The sequence below is a fragment of the Pteronotus mesoamericanus genome, unplaced genomic scaffold, assembly GCF_021234165.1.
Source record: "Pteronotus mesoamericanus isolate MK-2021 breed Mesoamerican mustached bat unplaced genomic scaffold, CSHL_Meso_final scaffold_165, whole genome shotgun sequence".
In the NCBI taxonomy this organism is placed as follows: domain Eukaryota; kingdom Metazoa; phylum Chordata; class Mammalia; order Chiroptera; family Mormoopidae; genus Pteronotus; species Pteronotus mesoamericanus.
The window spans coordinates 3,880,153-3,897,147 of NW_026555307.1; the positions used below are offsets into that span (position 1 = coordinate 3,880,153).

Sequence of the window (16,995 nt, forward strand, 5' to 3'; positions counted from 1 at the left end):
TTCTAACTTTTCTTCAAAGGGGTGGAATGGTTAAAGAAATGAAGCGAGTCCACTGCACACTGTGTGAATAGGTGACCCCTGGGGAGCAAAATGGGCTGGGGTTCTTGAGGGCCAAGGAGGAGGGCAGAGATGGGCAGAGGCCTGTCTCCACTATAAAAGGATCTCTTTGCCTGCTGTGCTAAGAACAGACCCCAGTGGCCAAGGGGAAGCAGGGCCAGCCTAGGTGAGAGGGTGGAGTGGGACAAGCAGTGGGACAAGCAGTGGGAGGTGCTGGCCTGCAGAGCCCCATACAGTTAAGTTTGCTGACTGCCCAGACATGGGCATGAGGATGAGGGCGGAAGGTGGTATGCATGGTGGGGATTAGATGTGTCATCAGGTTGAGGTGGAGAGTGAGCCACCAAGGGAATGGAGTAGGACAAAAGGAGACGGAGGCCCTGGGTACAATGCTGAGGCAGGTGAGGTGCTAACTGAGGAAAGGTCTGCTGGGTAGAGAAGCCTAGAAGCCCAATGAAGGGTGTGTTCTGAGGAAGTGGCAAAGGTACCAGGGTCACTCAGGATTCCAGTGTGATGGGAGCTGAGGCCTGGCCTCAGGTCAGTAACATGGAGCCACGGGAAACCAGGACAAGAGGTGTGGAGTGATTCAATGGGGAGGAGCTGGGGTTGGAGCCAGACTGTACATCCCCACTGAGGCCTTGGCTGTTAAAAGTTGAGAGGAACTTTTTCGCCCTGGCTGCTTGAAGATCAGTTATGAACATGAATGACAGTTAACTCTCCAGAATGGGAAGTTCACCAACAACAGATGACTTCAGCAGAAACAAAGGGACATTGATACCCTTCACCCTGGGAAGGCAATAGCACCTAAGACAAATTCAGGAAAAACAAGCCAAAATATGTAAGACCACACTAGATGTCATCTTTGTATTTGGATTCAGAACCCATTTTGGTGGTGGCAAGACAACTGCCTGTGAAATGATTTATAGATAATTCCTTGGATTATGAAAAAATAAAAAAAGGCATAGACCTTCGAGACATGGCCTGTATGAGAAGACCTCAAGAAAACAGAAAGGAACGCACGAACAGAGTGAGGAAAGTCAGGAACGGCAAAGGTCAGTGCTGGGGCTGGTAAAAAGGAGTCAAGATTCTTCAGTGACTATCTTGTGGTGATTGTGCAGATTTTTCATGTAAAGATTAAAAAACTAAGAACTTTTATGTGAAAAGCGGTGGGGGAGGGGATTGAGAGGAGACACTGAGCTACAGAAAAGAGGATTGCTGTGCAGGTGTGCCTGACATGGACGTTGGGGCCTTGGTCAGCCACAGTCCCAGGTGAGGACCACATGGGGCAACCAGGGACTGAGTGGCAGATGGAGGCCTGCACAGCATGGCCACAGCAGAGGGGGAACTGGTGACAGTCAAGAGGGCATGGACACTGAGTGACCCAGTCAGGCATTGGATGAGGAGCTGATATAGGAAAAATGATGGACAGAAAGGAACGTAAATGCTTCTCCTGACCCAGAGGGCTGTCAACATGGACCTCCATGTTGGAGGGTGGTCCATGTTAGAGGGTGGCACCACACCCACCCCAAGGTCTGGCATGCCAATGGTTTGGCATTTGCATTCAGACACACAGCAAACAGGGTTCTGAACCCAGCTGACTGGCACTCTTGTGGGCTGGGGTCCCACCCTGGCACTTACCACGGGGATGTGCAGCTTGCTGAGCGGTTTGCCGTCTAGGAGGTAGGAGCCTGTGTAAGTGACATACTCAGCATAGCACTGGGGCGCCTGCGGGGTGATGTAGCAGAGGATCTTCCGCTTCTCCTCGATCTTCTTCCTGATCTGCAAGTATTCAAAGTACGGGTTGGATCTGTCACTGTGGTAGGGCTCAATATCATCCAGCTTTATAGCATCGACGATGGCGGCCAGCGTCTGCTGGATCACCTCCCGTGTCTGCTGTGTGGACGTGTTCATCTGCTGCTGAAGCTGCTGGCTTGAGCGCTGAAAGCGGCGTTTGCGTGGGTGCTGGGCCTGGGGGTCCTCCTCCTCGGAGCCTCTACCCTTCACTCTGGGGGTGGGGGCAGAAGTAGGTTCCTTCTCAGAAGGTGGTGAGCTCTGCTTGTTCTGGTTGGCCAACATCTGAGCCCGGTTCCTGGTCATGCGCTGAGGGATCTCCTCCACTTTGGGGGCCTTTGGGACTTCAGCTGTGGGTCTGGGTTCTGATTCTGTAGTTTCAGGCTGGATGCTTCCTGGAGGCCCCTCAAGCCCAGCACTGTCATGGGGGCCAGCCCCGTTCATCACCTGTGTCTGTGCAGGGCCATCCCCAGAGGGCTCAGGTGTGCTGTGGGATGTTGCCAAGGGGTCTGGGCCCTCCGTCTCGTCTCCACTACCTGGTGGACGCTGCTCTGGGGTGGTTGGTGTGAGCCCCAGGCTTGAGTCAGAGGTCTCAGGGGCCCTCCCCTCTGACATAGCTTCTGCTTCGACCGTAGCTTCCAGATTCATGTCTGGCTTTGGCCCCTCTGAGGGTGAGGGCTCAGGCTCAGCAGGGAGCCGGGTAGCTGCCTGGTCAGGAGGCAGCAAGAGCTGTTCTTCAGCAGCTGATGCAGCCACATCCCCACCGTTCAGGACTACGGGGGCACCTGCAGGGGTACTTTCTGGAGGAACAAGAGGACTCTCTTCTACGGCTTCTGTTTCAACATCTGAAACATCTTTAGTTTGCAGAGGAAGCTCTGGCAGTGAGAAGGGCCCCAGGTCCAGGTCATCCTCAGAGTTGGGGAAGGCATCAGGCCAGGGCACTGGCTCTACCTGGCCAAGAGCAGACAGATTGTGGCCATTTTCCAGGAAGGTATTTTCCAGAGGCCCCAGAGCCTCCACCTGTGCCACAGTGGCCATACATGCAGGCTCTGGGGGCACGTCAGGGGGTGCTTCAGGAAGTGACTTGCAGTTACTGAAGAAGGACTCCAGCCTGGAGGAAGGGGTGAAAGGGGCTGGTTCTTCTGCAGTGGAGATGGTGGCTGGGATTGTTTCCACTGAGGCATCTTTGACTTCCTCAAGTCCTGGCTCAGGGACTGATAGAGGGTATGGGACAGAGGAGACCGGATAAGGGGGCTCTGTGGTGCCAAAGGGCCCAGGGGCAGCAGGATGAAGGGACTCGGCAGGGCAGAAATGTTTTGGGGACTCTGAGAATCTCTGGGGAGACTTAAGCATAAGGTCTGACCCCATTGGCCAGCTGACAGGGTTTTCGGGGGTGCTCCCAATTAGGCTGGAAGAGAGGCCCTGCTCCGAGGCAGTAGGATGAGCCCACTCAACCGGCTCCTCTGTGATTACCGTGCTGAAGGGGCCCTCGTCCAGGGACTCCAAGTAGCTGGGCTCTGGGGGGATGATGGCGGCGGTGGCCTGCTGGTCCTCTGTGGCATCCAGGGGAATGCCCAAGTCGGGGGGAAGGGCCCCCTCCATGGACGGGGCCAAGAGCTCATCTCTGTGCGAGGTGGGGGACTTTGCTTGTAAACCAGAGAAGGCACCCTCTGGGGAGGGGGTGGTGGTGACCACAGCTGTGGGTGGGCAGTGCAGCGTTTCAACCTTGGGGGAGGAGATGCCATAGTCTGGGGAATAGTACCCCGGAGACAAGCAGGCAAACTTCTCCGGGGGACCTGGGGGCACAGGGGCCTTGTCCTCTAAGTGCTGCCCTGGCGAGTCATAACTGGATGCGGTAGGGACACTCTGTTGTCTGAACAGCTTGTCCCCAATGCTGAATTCTTCTTCGGGAGTCCTCCTGATATCAACAGAGACTGAACGATAAAGGTTTGTGCACAGAGGCCTTGTAGGCGTCTGGCTTGGGGTTTCTGAAATCCCGCTTGCTGCCACAGGGAATCTATCAAAGAAGGAGGGGGAGCAGGCACTGGCGGCCGTGCTAGAGACAGGTGGGGGATCTGTGCAGTCAAATATGAGGTCAGAATAGTCGTCAGCGCTGCAGGATGGGGTCCGGGGGGTGTGCATCGCCTCCTCATAGCTGGGGCCGGACACCACAGATGCAGGGGTGGGTACTCCAGTGGGCCGGTTCTGGTCAGGTCTGGGGGATGCAGGCAAGACCTCTTTCATATGAGGTCCTGCCAACCAGTCTCTGGCATCCACAGCTGGTCCTGGGTGGGGCTTATTCTCAGGGGCTGGTAAAGCAGGAGTGGGCTCCTTGAGCTTTTTGTCTTTAAGGACAGGATCCAGCCCCAGCGGCTTCTTTGGAGGGACATCCAGACTCTTCTTACGCACATCCTCACCTGGCTTCATCCTCTCCTTGAGCTTAGGGTCTCCAGACCTGTGCCTCATCTTCTCCATCTGTTTCATTCTTTCTTTGTGCCGTTTGTGGCGTTCCTCAATCTCCAGGTCTTTCTGAGAGAGCATTCTCTCGAAGCTGGTCATCATCAGATCACCATCTCCCAGAAGTTTCTCTCTGGGCCTGACATCTTTCTTACCCGGGTCTTTAGACAGCGGTAACTTATCGTTTCCATTGCTGATTTTTACAGAGTCACCTTTTTCTTTCTCTAGATTTTCCTTGAACTTCTCCTTCAGTTTGGTCTCAGTGAGTTTCAGGCTCTCATCTTTTGACTTATCTTTAAAGGAACTTGGAGGACTGTCTTTGTCTTTGGTTGCTGGCTTGTGCTCATCCTTGTGATGTCTCAGGAGCCCATCCCCATGCTTGTCCCTGTGTCTCTCTTTCTCATCTCTCCACTTCTCTCGGTGCTTCTCTCGTCTCTTTCTCTCTTTTAGGATGTTGATGGCACTAGATCCGTAAGGCTTTAGTTCCTTTTCTATCTTCTTGGGAGGTTCTCTTTCGGAATCATTTTTATCCTTCTTTTCGGTAGTAAACAATTCAGTGGTTTTATCTAATTCATCTTCTATGTCAGTTTTTGTACTGTAAGAAATACTGTAAGCATCAGCATCCAAGAAATCCTTTTCATACTGGTTAGAGTCCTTCCTGCTGGCAATGTCCTTGTAGTCATCACTCTTTTCTTTTTTCTCGGACTTTTCTTTCTTGACTCTCTCTCGATCATGGCTTTTCTTGGATGAGGATGAAGAGTGCCTGTGCCTTTCTTTCTCCTTCAGCTTCTCCTGTGGGCAGTTTTCCTTGACCCTCTCCTCTGGAGGATCTGTGAAAGACACCTCCAGGAGGGTACTCAGGCCTGGGTCCTGCCCTCGGTCCGTGAAACTGTCAGAGGACACCTCGCTGATTTTGTCATTGGAGTCTTCCCTGTACTCATGCAGAGCTTCTTCCTCTAATTTTTCCAGCAGGCTCTTCTCCACCTCGGCACTTTTTGACACCTTCCTCTCTCTGCAGTGCTCCTTGTCTGGTCTCTCCCTATGCCTACTCTTGGCTTTGTCTTCGGCAGAGGGCTTCTTCTCCACCTTCTCGGGGGGCTTCTGTTTGTTTTTCTTTTCCTGAGTAGAATCAACTGAAGTTCGGTCTTTCCTGTCCTTATATTTTTCTGTAGATTCTTTATCCTTCTTCTCTTTGTGCTTTTCAAAGACTTTTTCTTTCTTGTCTTTCCCCCCTTCTGTGGCTCCTTTTTCCTTTTTCTTTTCTTTGAGTTCTTTCTCTTTCTGCTTCTCCAAGTGCTGCCTGTCAGCAGAGTGCTTCCGGTGTCTGTCTGAGGGGTATGGCTCCCTCCCGTCATCTTTTTCCTGGAGGCTGTCTGACCTCTGCACTTCGCTGGCCTCTCCAATTTTGAATCCGCTTGCCGTATAATCTTTTTCATCTTCACTTTCATCTGTAAATATATCTGCAATATACCAGCTTTTCTCTTTACTCCTTTTTTCATCTTTTTTTTCAGAGAAGTCTTCTGAGATAATTCCAGGGAAACTCTTCTCCTTTTTTTCTTTAATTTGGTCAAGAGATGTTTTTCTTTCCTTCTCTTTGCTATGTATATCTTTATGTTTTTCTTTACTATCTTTTTTCTCTTTAAAACATTTATCAAATTCTTTGTCCTTCTGACATTTTTCAAGGATACATTTTTCATTTTTATCTTTGTCACTGGACTTATCTTTATATTTTTCTAATTTTATTTTGTCCTTCTTCTCCTTCTCAAGGCTGTCTTTCTTCTCCTTCTCTCTCACTGGATGATGCCTTTCCCAAGGCTCCAGACTCTTCCCAAAGTCACAGTCAGACCTGTCCTTGAATACACTTTCACAGCCATACTCCTTCAGGTCCTCCCTGTATGCCTCCTCGGCCTTTACTCTGCTATCTTTCCGCTCCTTGGCACTCTCCAGAGTGTCCTTCCTGTCCCTGCAGATGTCGCTCAGATCCCTGTCCTTTCTGTCTCGCCCGCCTTCAGCAGATTCTCTCCTCTTTTTGTCCTTTTCAGAAAGATAGCTGGGTATACTTTTATGCTTTTCAATTTGGTCTTTTCTCTTCTCGGAGTTTTTATCTAGATAGTCCCTGTCTTTCTTTCTAAAGAAAGCATCTTTGTCACTTCGTTTTTCACTATAGTCTCGTTTCTCTCGGCTTTTGTTTTCCCGCTTCTTCTCCTTATTGTCCTCTTTCACCGTTTCTAAGATCAGTCTGGCCACAGAATCATTTTTAATGTCTCTATAGTCTGTCACTGGAGAATCCCAACTATCTTCCCCTTTGAAATCAAAGGACGAATCAGACAAGTCAGAGAACCATCGATCTTGCTGATCGTCGGAAAGACTAAATTTGGTGTCTTCATTCTCCAGAAACTGACTTTTATTACAATATTCATCAAAAGCAGAATCTTCCCTGTAAATTTTTTCTTTTTTGGGTTTTTCTTTCTCTTCTTTGAAAGTTTTTTCCTTTTCTTTTGACATTTTATCTTCTTTAAAATCATTCTTTTTCTCTAATTTTGAAGGCCTGTCCTTGGACTTTTTCTTTCTTTCCTCTTTGTACAGTCTCAGTTTTTCCTCTTTTGGAGACTTTTCTTTCACTAATTTCTCCTTTTCTGCTTTATTTGAACGGTCCTTCTCTTCTCGGAAAGACCTACTTATGTCTTTGTTTGTGTCTTTGATTCTCTTGAGTGACTTTTCATCTTTGGAGACCTTTATTATGTCATCTTTAAAGAGCCATTCTTTTTCTTCCGACTTCATTTTGCTAAGCTTCTCTTCTTTCTTGAAGTGGTCTCTATCGTGCTTTAATACTTTTAACTTGTTTTCAGTGGAAATGTCATTGTCTAAAAGTATAGCTTTGTCTGACCTTTGCTTGGAGTCATCATATTCGTAAGTGAAACTTTTCAATTTGAGTTCCTGACTGACTGAACACAGCCCTTTCTCCTTATTTTTGTGTTTATGTTTCGTTTTATGCTTCTTGACCACTTTCCCCTCCTTGTCTAGCTTGGGAATGGCGCCATCCACACTGGGGTGGAAGGAGCTCTTCTTCTCTGATAGAGCACTCTGCAGGCTGCCCCGCTTCCTATGCTCCTGTCTCTTCCTTACTGGCTTCAGTGACTCGACGCTGGAGCCCTCAGAGGAGCAGTCAGACTCGCTGGTCAGTCTGGTTCTTGTGGAGTCTGATAAGGAGCTGACCTCTGACCAGGCAGGGGAAGAAATGGTTTTCCAATTGTCTGTCCGCCAGTGCTTGGCATGCTGGTCTGTGTGACTGGGGTTATGCTTCTGGGTGGCAGAGCTCCCATGAGAGGAGGTGGAGGAGGCAGACAGGGAGCTGAACAGGGAGGGGTCCTTCAGCACCAGTGGGGACTCCTTGAGGCAGCCAGAGCTCCCCACTGAGTCCCCGTCATCCTCTCCACTCTCCGAGGACTCACTCTCTGACTCAGAAGAACAGAACTTGTCGCTCCTTTTCCCAAACCGTACTTCCTTGCCTTTTGTTTCTTTCTTTCGCTTCTTTTTCACTTTATTTTTTTCCTTCTGCTGCTTGGAATTAGAAGTCTCCCGTGTTTTGTTACTGGGCAATATTGTGTGTGCTGAGAGTCTCAGCTTCTCTCCTGTCCCCACAGTAACACTAATGTCCTCCTCATCTGAGGTGTCTGACAAGATGCGATGAGCCGCTTTCTTTGGTGCAATTGTGTTATTTTTAGTGTAACTCTTCACTTCCATTTTGGGTATAGAAATAAAACTATTTGATTTAGTCTCTTTCCTGTACTCCTTTTTCAGTAAGTGTTTGTCATCCACTGGAGGGACTCTGTCCTGCTCATCATCCTCGTCAAACTCATACTCGTCCTTGACAGGGGTCACAGTTTTCTGTGGCTCTGGATTCTTAGCCTTATGCTTTAGGCCTTTTTCAAACTCAGAGTCCGTGTTATTTCCATCAACTGAACTAGAAGGTGCAAATGACGGGGCGTCTTCCTCCTCTGAGCTCTCTGTTGGGAACATGGAAAAAGATGTCAGAGGCAGGTTCGAAACACCTGCAGGCAAGGATGGGGGAAAGCTGTCTGCAGAGTGACCCAAAGAAAGACCTTGCCAAGCACCTGGTCACCCTAGGACGGGATGGGAAGCCCCCCAGATAAGCACCTCACTTGAGTGAATTCCAACCACAGGCCGAAGGACAAAGAGAGGTGTGGGCAAAGACAGGCTGGTGTATTAGGATAAACCTGCAGGCCTTTTGGTACTAAAACACCAGGTCCTCAGAGTCAGAAGTTCCTGTATGTGTCAGGTTCTAGTAGGCTGGGACCCAGTGTGCTGATCTGCAGATGAAAAGCAACTGTTGCCTCTGATATCACAGCAGTACTGGGAGGCCTATACCAATAGTGTCACATACCCTGCTCCCACCCCGACCCCGTAAATGACCTGATGCCCAGACACTGACCTGTCGAGCTCTCCTCACTGGATGTGTAGGTGCCCTTGCCCAACAAGAGGTTCACCATCGTTGGGGAGTTGGCCACCTTCAGCGGTGTCTCGCCCTTTCGGTTGCTCTGCTGAGGATTCCCTCCATACCGCAGCAGCAGCTTCACCACCTGCAAGACAGTAGGCAGGTGTGTGAGGGTGTGTTCTGAGAACAGCTGACTGTTGTTATAGTGCCTGTGTAAAACTGTAATTTGTTCAGAGAACCTTGATCTTAACCACGGAATAGCCCCCAGGCTAAGGGCCAGAAGTTGTGTGCACAGCACTTTCTAGTGGGGTCTCTAGACCATGCCTCTTACACAAAGAAGGACCCAACAGAGTCCTGTCACCACTTCCAGGCTCTCTTACAGGTAGAACAGTCCCAATTCCCACAGAAGACCTCCTCCCTCATGAGGAGCTGACCACTTTCCCAGAATCTTCTCACACAGCCTCTACCCTCCTGCCAATAATGAGCTCACTATTCAGCAGGGACCTGTGGTCATGAAAGGGTTCTGGCAGTTTAGGGGGAAGACTTTTACTGGAGGGGGTTTTTACAGAATGGAAGAAGCAGACCAAGCTTCTGCAAGCAGGTTTATTTTATGTTTTCATTTATTTAAAAAACTAAGATTATCTCTTAATTGATTTATTTTACATGGGTAGGGATCGTCATATGAATGGCAGAAACACTCAAAGTGACATTTCAACATCTCTATTCAACTGTTTATAATCAGCAACCTGTGCTTCTTTGCCCAGGACAACTGATTCACTGAACTCAAGTACAAATATTAAATTTAGTCTCAACTTTGGTCTGGAGAGTAGAGCATGAGAAGAATCGTTAAAAACGACTGATTAAACTCCTGTTGCTCACATACTCTATTTCTGTTCCGTAGTTACAGTTTCTACTGCTTCATCAAGACAATCTCCTATTGCCGCTATAACAAATCACCACCACCTTCGTCTTACAATCCTGGAGGTCAGAGGACCAAATTCAGTCCCGCTGAATGATGTGTAGTATTGTCTCCTTCCTTTCCATGCGTGTAAGGTTCCTTGTAGTGGGGGGACCCTGGTTCTGTGTCCTTGCTGTCTGCCAGCTGAGGGCTATCCCAGCTGCTGGAGGCTACTGCATTCCTTGACCATAGCCCCTGCCTCTAAGGCCAGCAGTACAGGTCAGGACTCCCTCACATCCTATCCTCCCTCCTGCCTCTGCTTGCAATTCTGACATGGTTGCAAAAGGGTTTCTATCGTCAGGACCCTTGAAGGTCACTGAGTCGGCCCATATAATCCAGGATCATCTCCCATCTGTTTCTTCACTTTCTCCTACCTGCAGTCCCCTTACCATGTAAGGTCACACGTCACAGGTTCCAGGATCAGGATGGATATATCTTTGGGAGCCATTATTCTGCCTCCCTCACTGTACTTCCAAAATCTCTGGTATTTTCCATAATAGAAAGTTTTAAAATGACAATTACAAAAGTACAAAGATTCAAATGACGACCCCTTTCCTCCCTACTTCATCACCTACCAGCTCACAGCCAGCCTTATTTCACCCACACCTGCCCGCTCCCCCAGGTATTTTTTTTAGCAAATCACAGATATTTCATTAATTTTTTCAGTATATTTCTCTGAAAGGGCCCTTAAAAAGCAAGAAAATACAATGCCATTACCTTACCTAAAAAGTTAACTGGAATTCCTAACATCAAATATGTAATCAGTGTTCAGATTTCTCCAGTTGTCTCATAAATCTTTTAATTCAGAATGACCTCCCAACATATCTCTCCCCTGCAGTGACATGTCAAATTATGTTCGTCATACTCTTGATGCTACTGGTTCTCTGGTATCTGCCAAAAGTGACGAGGCAGAGCTGCCACGAAGAGCAGTATTAATTCAAACAGCCGTGGTATGTTCTGGTTTATCAGCTGGTGTCATCATCCTCATCATGCTCAACCGTGCCTTCTTTGACCAGGAGCCTCTTTAAGATGGCTCTGGTAATGACTGTAGCAAGAATGCCTGATCTTTGTGAATGCCCTGCTTTCTGGCAGCCCAAGATGCACCAGGCACATCATGTCCATCTCCTGCTTCAGACCTGGAGGCAGTCATTTCTCCAAAGAGATTGAGTCTTCTCAGGGGAAACCATGCACTAGGGTACTCACTGCTGCTGGACTGGCTACCGCTCTCAGTATCACGTCAGTCATGACCTTCCTAGTCTAACAGGACCACAGACCAAGGATAGGGTCCAGGAGCAGTCCCCATGGCCCTGCTTCCTATGGGTAGGATTATTCAGCTTCTAAAATCCAACTATACCTACATGGTCAAAGCAGGGCCCTTTCACACACACTGCAGACAGTACTGGTTGTCAGAACTGTCAGAGGCCGCCAAGGTGCTGACCGAGCACAAGAAAGCTGAGCGGGTCAAAGAGGACAGCTCTGGTGAGGGGCAAAGATTCACTTCTCAGTTACCCAGCAAACATGAAGAACAATGAGGACAGAGGCTAGAGCTACAGAATGACATGGAAGTCAGACGGGAGACCTACCTTGTAGTGCCCATTGTTGGCAGCATCATGCAGGGGCGTGTCGTCGTCCAGGCCCTTGGTGTTCACCTCTGCACCTGCAGCTAGCAGCTGCTTGGCAACATCATAGTAGCCCCGGTTACATGCCTCGTGCAGCGCTGTCCAGCCTGGAAACAGACACTTAGGGCATATGTTATTTAATCCTCAGGAATGTCACTCCTGTCTCAAGGCAACAATCCAAGGATGCTGATGACAGGACAAAGCCCCTGAGGGTGCTGTTCTGAACTGAAAGGCTAGAAGTCTAGGGAAGCCCTGAGTATGCTTTATTATGGTGCCTCTGTTTTGCTCAGGGAGATTTCACTTGTTAACCCTATATATTAACCACCTGCAAAGTTAACCCTGAGCAAAAGGGAGGAGAACTGGTGAACACAGTATCACAACAGGCAGCCTCAGCCTGGCTCATCCATCAACACATGGGGAGGAAAAAAACTCCCACTTTGGAACACAAAGCCACACAGGGGAATTCCCTGGCAGTAGCCCAGAGCCTCAATCTGCCACCAGGTTGAGTGGCCACACACATCAATGTGCAAACAACGGCCTGCTCCTTTGGACACAAACTTTGATGCTGTGGAAAAAAAATCTTGATTTAGTACAACAACAACAAAGAAGTTTTGAATGAAGACAAGTTGTAATAATGTACTGGAAAGCAAGCTAACAAGAGACAACAAAGCAGTGAGATCTAGAAATAAAGTCATGTATGATGGAAAAATGTCCTGTGTTACAATAAAGCAGTTAAATATGAAGATTAAGGAAGTGCTTTAATGATCCACCTAAAATAACAGAAACTCTTTTCTATTTGTGTACGTATATTAGAATTTTTACTGAAATATTTCACTATATGCATATACCACACATTATTTATACATGAATTTATTGATGAACATTTTTGTTTTCAGTTTTTTGCTATTAAGAATAAAACTGTTATGAATATTCTTGAAAAAAATCTTGATTTAGGAAAATTCTTTTAAAAAAAGATGTTAAATTAGGTTTTGGTCTGATAACTATCAACTAGGGTAATGGGAAAAATCAAGAATTCTTTGCAAAGACTGCTTTGCTGACCTTATGTTCTCATTCACCTTTAAAAACCAACTCAAATCTGTTGATGATGCATCATGGCATAATGGAAGTACTTTATGCAAAAAAGGAATAACTGAACTATAATCACAGTGCCCTCCCTCAGCCTGTGTCGGTCAGGGAAGCACATCCATTTGTCTTATATTAAAAGGAGAATCTTGCCCTGGCTGGTGTGGCTCACTGGACTGAGTGCCAGCCTATGGTTTGGTTCTCAGTCAGGGCACATGCCTGGGTTGCAGACGGGATTCCCAGCTGGGGGCATGCAAGAGGCAACCACACACTGATGTTTCCCTCCCTTCCCTTTATATAAATAAAATCTTAAAAAAAAAAAAAAAAAAAAAAAAAAGGAGAGTCTCGGGGTGACATTTCTTCCATGGGAGGTGGGAAGGTGTCCCTGGGCAACATGTCTTCCTGAATATGCTGGAGACACAGCCCCACCCTGAGGAGCCAGGAAGAATGAATCCTCTAGTACAGAAGTGGGGTTTATATAACAGCACAATAATAGCTAAAAATTCCTCAATTCTCAAAAATGAAAAATAAAATTTTATTTTGAAATACTTTCCAAGAAACACTAATTCCTCCACCTCAGAAACATCAAATTATACTGGTGTTAAGAACAATGTCTGTCCCATGCACCTAGAACACGTCCACAGAACCACAGGGGCTGAGAAACTGGCTCTTGCTCCTGCCATGCTGATCCCAGAGGTGAGGCTAATACTGCTAGGATGATGACACTTGGCGAGAGGGCTCCACACCTCTGGGGAGGCCAGCCTCACTTTCTCCTGTGAACTTGCTGCAGTGTCCCCCTGCACTGCCATCTCCTGGGTACTGTGAGCGCTCACCTGCAAAGTCCTTGACATTGACATCCGCCCCCTCACTGATGAGCTCCTTGATGCGTCGGGCGTCTCCCCGGATGGCAGCTCGATGCAGGCGGGTTTCTCCCCGCTCGTTTCTCTTATTCACTTTATCTTTGGTTTTTGAGGCAGAATTAGGCGTCCCCTTCTGACACACTGTCGACTGGGAGGGATGCTTTGGTGTTGTATCTACTGCAGGCCAAGGAAATGACAGGCAGAGCATTACTAGGGGTAGGGCCAGTGAGGCTGGGCCTGCGGGCGTCCCTGCTTTGTAGAAACCTCCAGAACCTGAGCCATGTTTGCGAGGGAAAGCAGATGCCTTTGCATAGGTACCCATCTCTACAAAGAGAGCCTCTCCAGTGCCAGAAACCACCCACCACCCCTGGGGGCTCACCTGGGCTGTTTGCAGACTCTTCAGCTGTCATCTGCATGAGGAGAGCCACCTGCTGGCGCTCAGAGAGGGGATAGCCGGCTCGGATTCCAGACAGCCCCATGCCAAACAGCAGCCCGGCCTTCCGGGTGACAGGCTCCTTCTTAATCCTCTTCCGCTCAGGACCCTGCTTCTCTGTGAGGTGGTGGAGGAGAGGGGGAGATTTCATGCCATGGAGTCCTCAGAACCCAGAGTCTTAGCTGGCATTTTAGAGCCCCTGCCTCCCACCTCAAAGGAAGGGAAAGAACAGAGTTGGCAGCACTCCTGCTGCTCATCATCACCTCTTCCAGCAGTAAATGTGAGACACAATTCCAACACCTTGTTATCAGCCAATGAAGCCTGCTAAGCGGTGGCCCCCACCAACCATTTACTCGGCTCCAGGTGCCTCCCCAGACCACCCATTATGTGCAAGGCGGTGGGAGAGCTCATCACCAATGTCCTGGCTCACACAGGACAGGTCTCCACCTATTAAATACACATTTCTGTAATTCAAGTCCTCCTTCCCGTCCCGCCTCCAAACAGTACAGACATAAAATGGCAAACATAGTTTAGAAATACATAAACAGATCAAGGCCGACTTGCAGTACTGTACCTTTCTTCTTGCTTCTAGGCACCTCCATTTCATGCCATGGCGCTTCGAGGAGCGAACCCGCCTTGAACCACGACATGGACTGAGCTGGAGGCATCTAAAGGCATCAACACAGAGCACTAACAAGACACGATGGAAGAGCGCGGCCATCCCGTCTCAGCCTCCTTATAACAAGCAAATCCTCCACCTATCTCACCCATTATAAAATGCCCTGTCAAACTTGAACACAGTTGCATGTGCTGTTTCTTTTAAAAGAGGCAGGGACTGAGGGAGAGAAAAGATAACCCTCAATTCCAGAAGCCAACACTTGCCTCCTTCCTTCACCTTGCCTTCCTGCTGAGGGGAAATTTGGGGTCCATCAAGAGCCTCAGAACCCACCCACCCCCACAGCCCATGCTTTCGGGGTGGACACCCTGTTCAGAACAAAGATACTGCAGGGTGTTCTAGGTCAAGGGATGCAAAACTGCAGGCAGAAAAAGAAACGCGGGTCTCTGAAACACTCCTCTGAGAGGTGTTTCCCTTGATTCCTACTTAGCATATCCAAGGAGCTCCTCTCTTGAGGTCACTCAGTTGGCCCCCTGGCCAGGGCTTGACCCTAGAGAGGTGGTGACAATGACTAAACATATCACATGTCCACCATATCCACTCCCTCCCAGAACAATATCCCTTTTACTATTCACCACTTTAGGCCTCACAAACGTGTCCGTCGTTTTTAAATTTTCTTAAGGAGAATTTTCCATAAACTGTTGTTTTTTTTTTTAAGTATTTTGAATTGCCTTTTTAAAATCTAAGGTGACTTGGTGAGAATGCTGATTCATGCACTGAGGTGAATAGAGGCACCACAGGTCACCATCACCAGCAAGTTTTTAACCAACCCGTAGGCCCAAGTCTGAGAAGGGAAGTAAATTCCAGGAAAATAAGCTCTTTGTTGATGACTCTGGCTTATGTGCCCCCCATCCTACCTACAACCTCCTTTCCAAGCAGCAGGGCCTCATGGTACATTCCAGTAGCAAGGGCCCTCAAAGAAGCCTCTGCACAGAATGACAAACTAGTTCTGACCCCACTTTCCCCAAGTTCCAAGAAGCTACACGCCACTTTCAAAGTAACTGGAAGCCATAATATCCAAAGTGGGTATTTGGTTTAAATGCTCTTACACAGCCAAGTGCTTCAATCTCTGCACACACCCCATGCTCTGCTTGCCTTCTCTACATTTTCCCACTTGGCCATTTGCTGCTTGGGTATGTGACACATTCCAGTGATAAAGATAACAGAGCTTTCCATTGCTAAGGTACAAATAATGATGGAAAAAAAGACCAGTGGGAAGGCTGCACCCACTTCCTTGGCAGTTCTCCACAGGCACAAACCAACCAGCACCCCTCCATGGACAGGGTGGTGATGCTCCAACACAGGAGGTGTTGCCAGTACAGGGTTCTCAGTGCCCACTGTAGTCCCCTTGCAGGAAGACGTAAGGCAGGCATGTGCACGTGCCCCACTCTGCTCAATCTCCCAGGAAACAATGGTCTCAAACATTTAGCTTCCAGCCTGGTTGGGTCTCTTGCCCACCATGCCCCACTAAGCACACACAGTTCAAGGGGCCAATGCTTCCCCCTCACCTAGAGTCATGAAAACAGGAAGCTCACTGGGAAGGGAATGAAAGCAGAACCTGAGAAAAACAATGCAGAGAACTCCTGGTTGTGGGTGTCATTTGCTAATTACACTGAATAACTTCAGAGGTAAAAGCACTGCTTCGCTGCTATGTGCAGATGCTAGGGGTGCTGGGTAGACACAGGGTAGGTAAGGGCAGAGTCTGAGTGGGGTGTTTTCAGGGTAGATGTGACAATGACTTAAGATGCCAGAGGAACCAAACAGAGAGCCACTGTCTTCAAGCACCAAGGCAGGCTGTGGACTCCTTACGGGTCAAGAAGGTGGGAGAGGGACCTACAGGAGCTTATCCCACACTTTCTGAGAGTGACTTAGAACTTGTGACTTTTTACCCAGAGGGCTTTCTGCAGCAACAGAATTTTGTCCCCAGCTGCAGAGTAAGACCCAATGGCACATGGCCTGCAGTCTCAGAAAGGGATAAAGGTCAGAGGTAGAGTGTGGAGATAGCTCTGTGTGGGGGGTGTTGGTGGCTCCTCTCCAGCACCACACCCCAACACCATCCCTCTCTCTGTTTCTGCTGTCACTGAGCTTCAGCAAAGGCAGAACTGCGTCTTCCCTTTCTCCCGTGGCCCTGAGCTGTAAGCGCTCTCAATGATGCTGAGGCAAGGGCACTGACACTCTCCCCCATGTAGAAAAGAGATCAGCCTTCTCACAAGGACTTCCTTGGATTTTTATGTTCCCTAACACAGGGAAAAACCCAAAAATGTAATCAGATCTAACATGCCAATTTCTCAATGGTGAATATATTCCACCAGCACCCAAAGCTATCAGTACCTAGAAGGGTCTGAGTTCGATCAGGCTGTGAGTTTCGGGGTGGAGGCATTGCCTGTGGAAGCTCTGCCTGCAGAGGGAAGCTCTCCCTCCTGACCCAGCCTCAATGAGGCCTTGGAACTGAGGTCCAACATGTAGACAGGGTGTTGTCGCATGCTATGGAAGCAGTCCCACTGCCCTCCTTCCAGACCCATTGGCTCACTGTGTTGTGTTGGTAAGGGCCAACCCAGAGACCAGCACAGGTGAGACCAACCCGTTAAGAGGTGTGAGGCTGCAAATT

At 48.6% G+C, this 16,995-nt stretch overlaps 1 protein-coding gene across 3 annotated transcripts in view; it reads right to left on the bottom strand.

Annotated features, from left to right (window-relative positions):
- The window catches only part of ANKRD11 (ankyrin repeat domain containing 11), a 213,681-nt gene that overhangs the window by 9,113 nt on the left and 187,573 nt on the right, over positions 1-16,995 (bottom strand). For 2 of the 3 annotated variants that reach the window (XM_054588966.1, XM_054588967.1), the window contains exons 5-9: positions 13,658-13,828; positions 13,252-13,455; positions 11,300-11,442; positions 8,756-8,903; positions 1,693-8,309 (exon numbers count right to left, since the gene is read on the bottom strand). In XM_054588966.1, the coding sequence (XP_054444941.1) occupies positions 1,693-8,309; positions 8,756-8,903; positions 11,300-11,442; positions 13,252-13,455; positions 13,658-13,828 (7,283 nt within the window). Of the gene's footprint in view, positions 1-1,692; positions 8,310-8,755; positions 8,904-11,299; positions 11,443-13,251; positions 13,456-13,657; positions 13,829-14,285; positions 14,380-16,995 lie in introns of all 3 variants that reach the window. The other variant, XM_054588968.1, reaches the window with a different exon arrangement.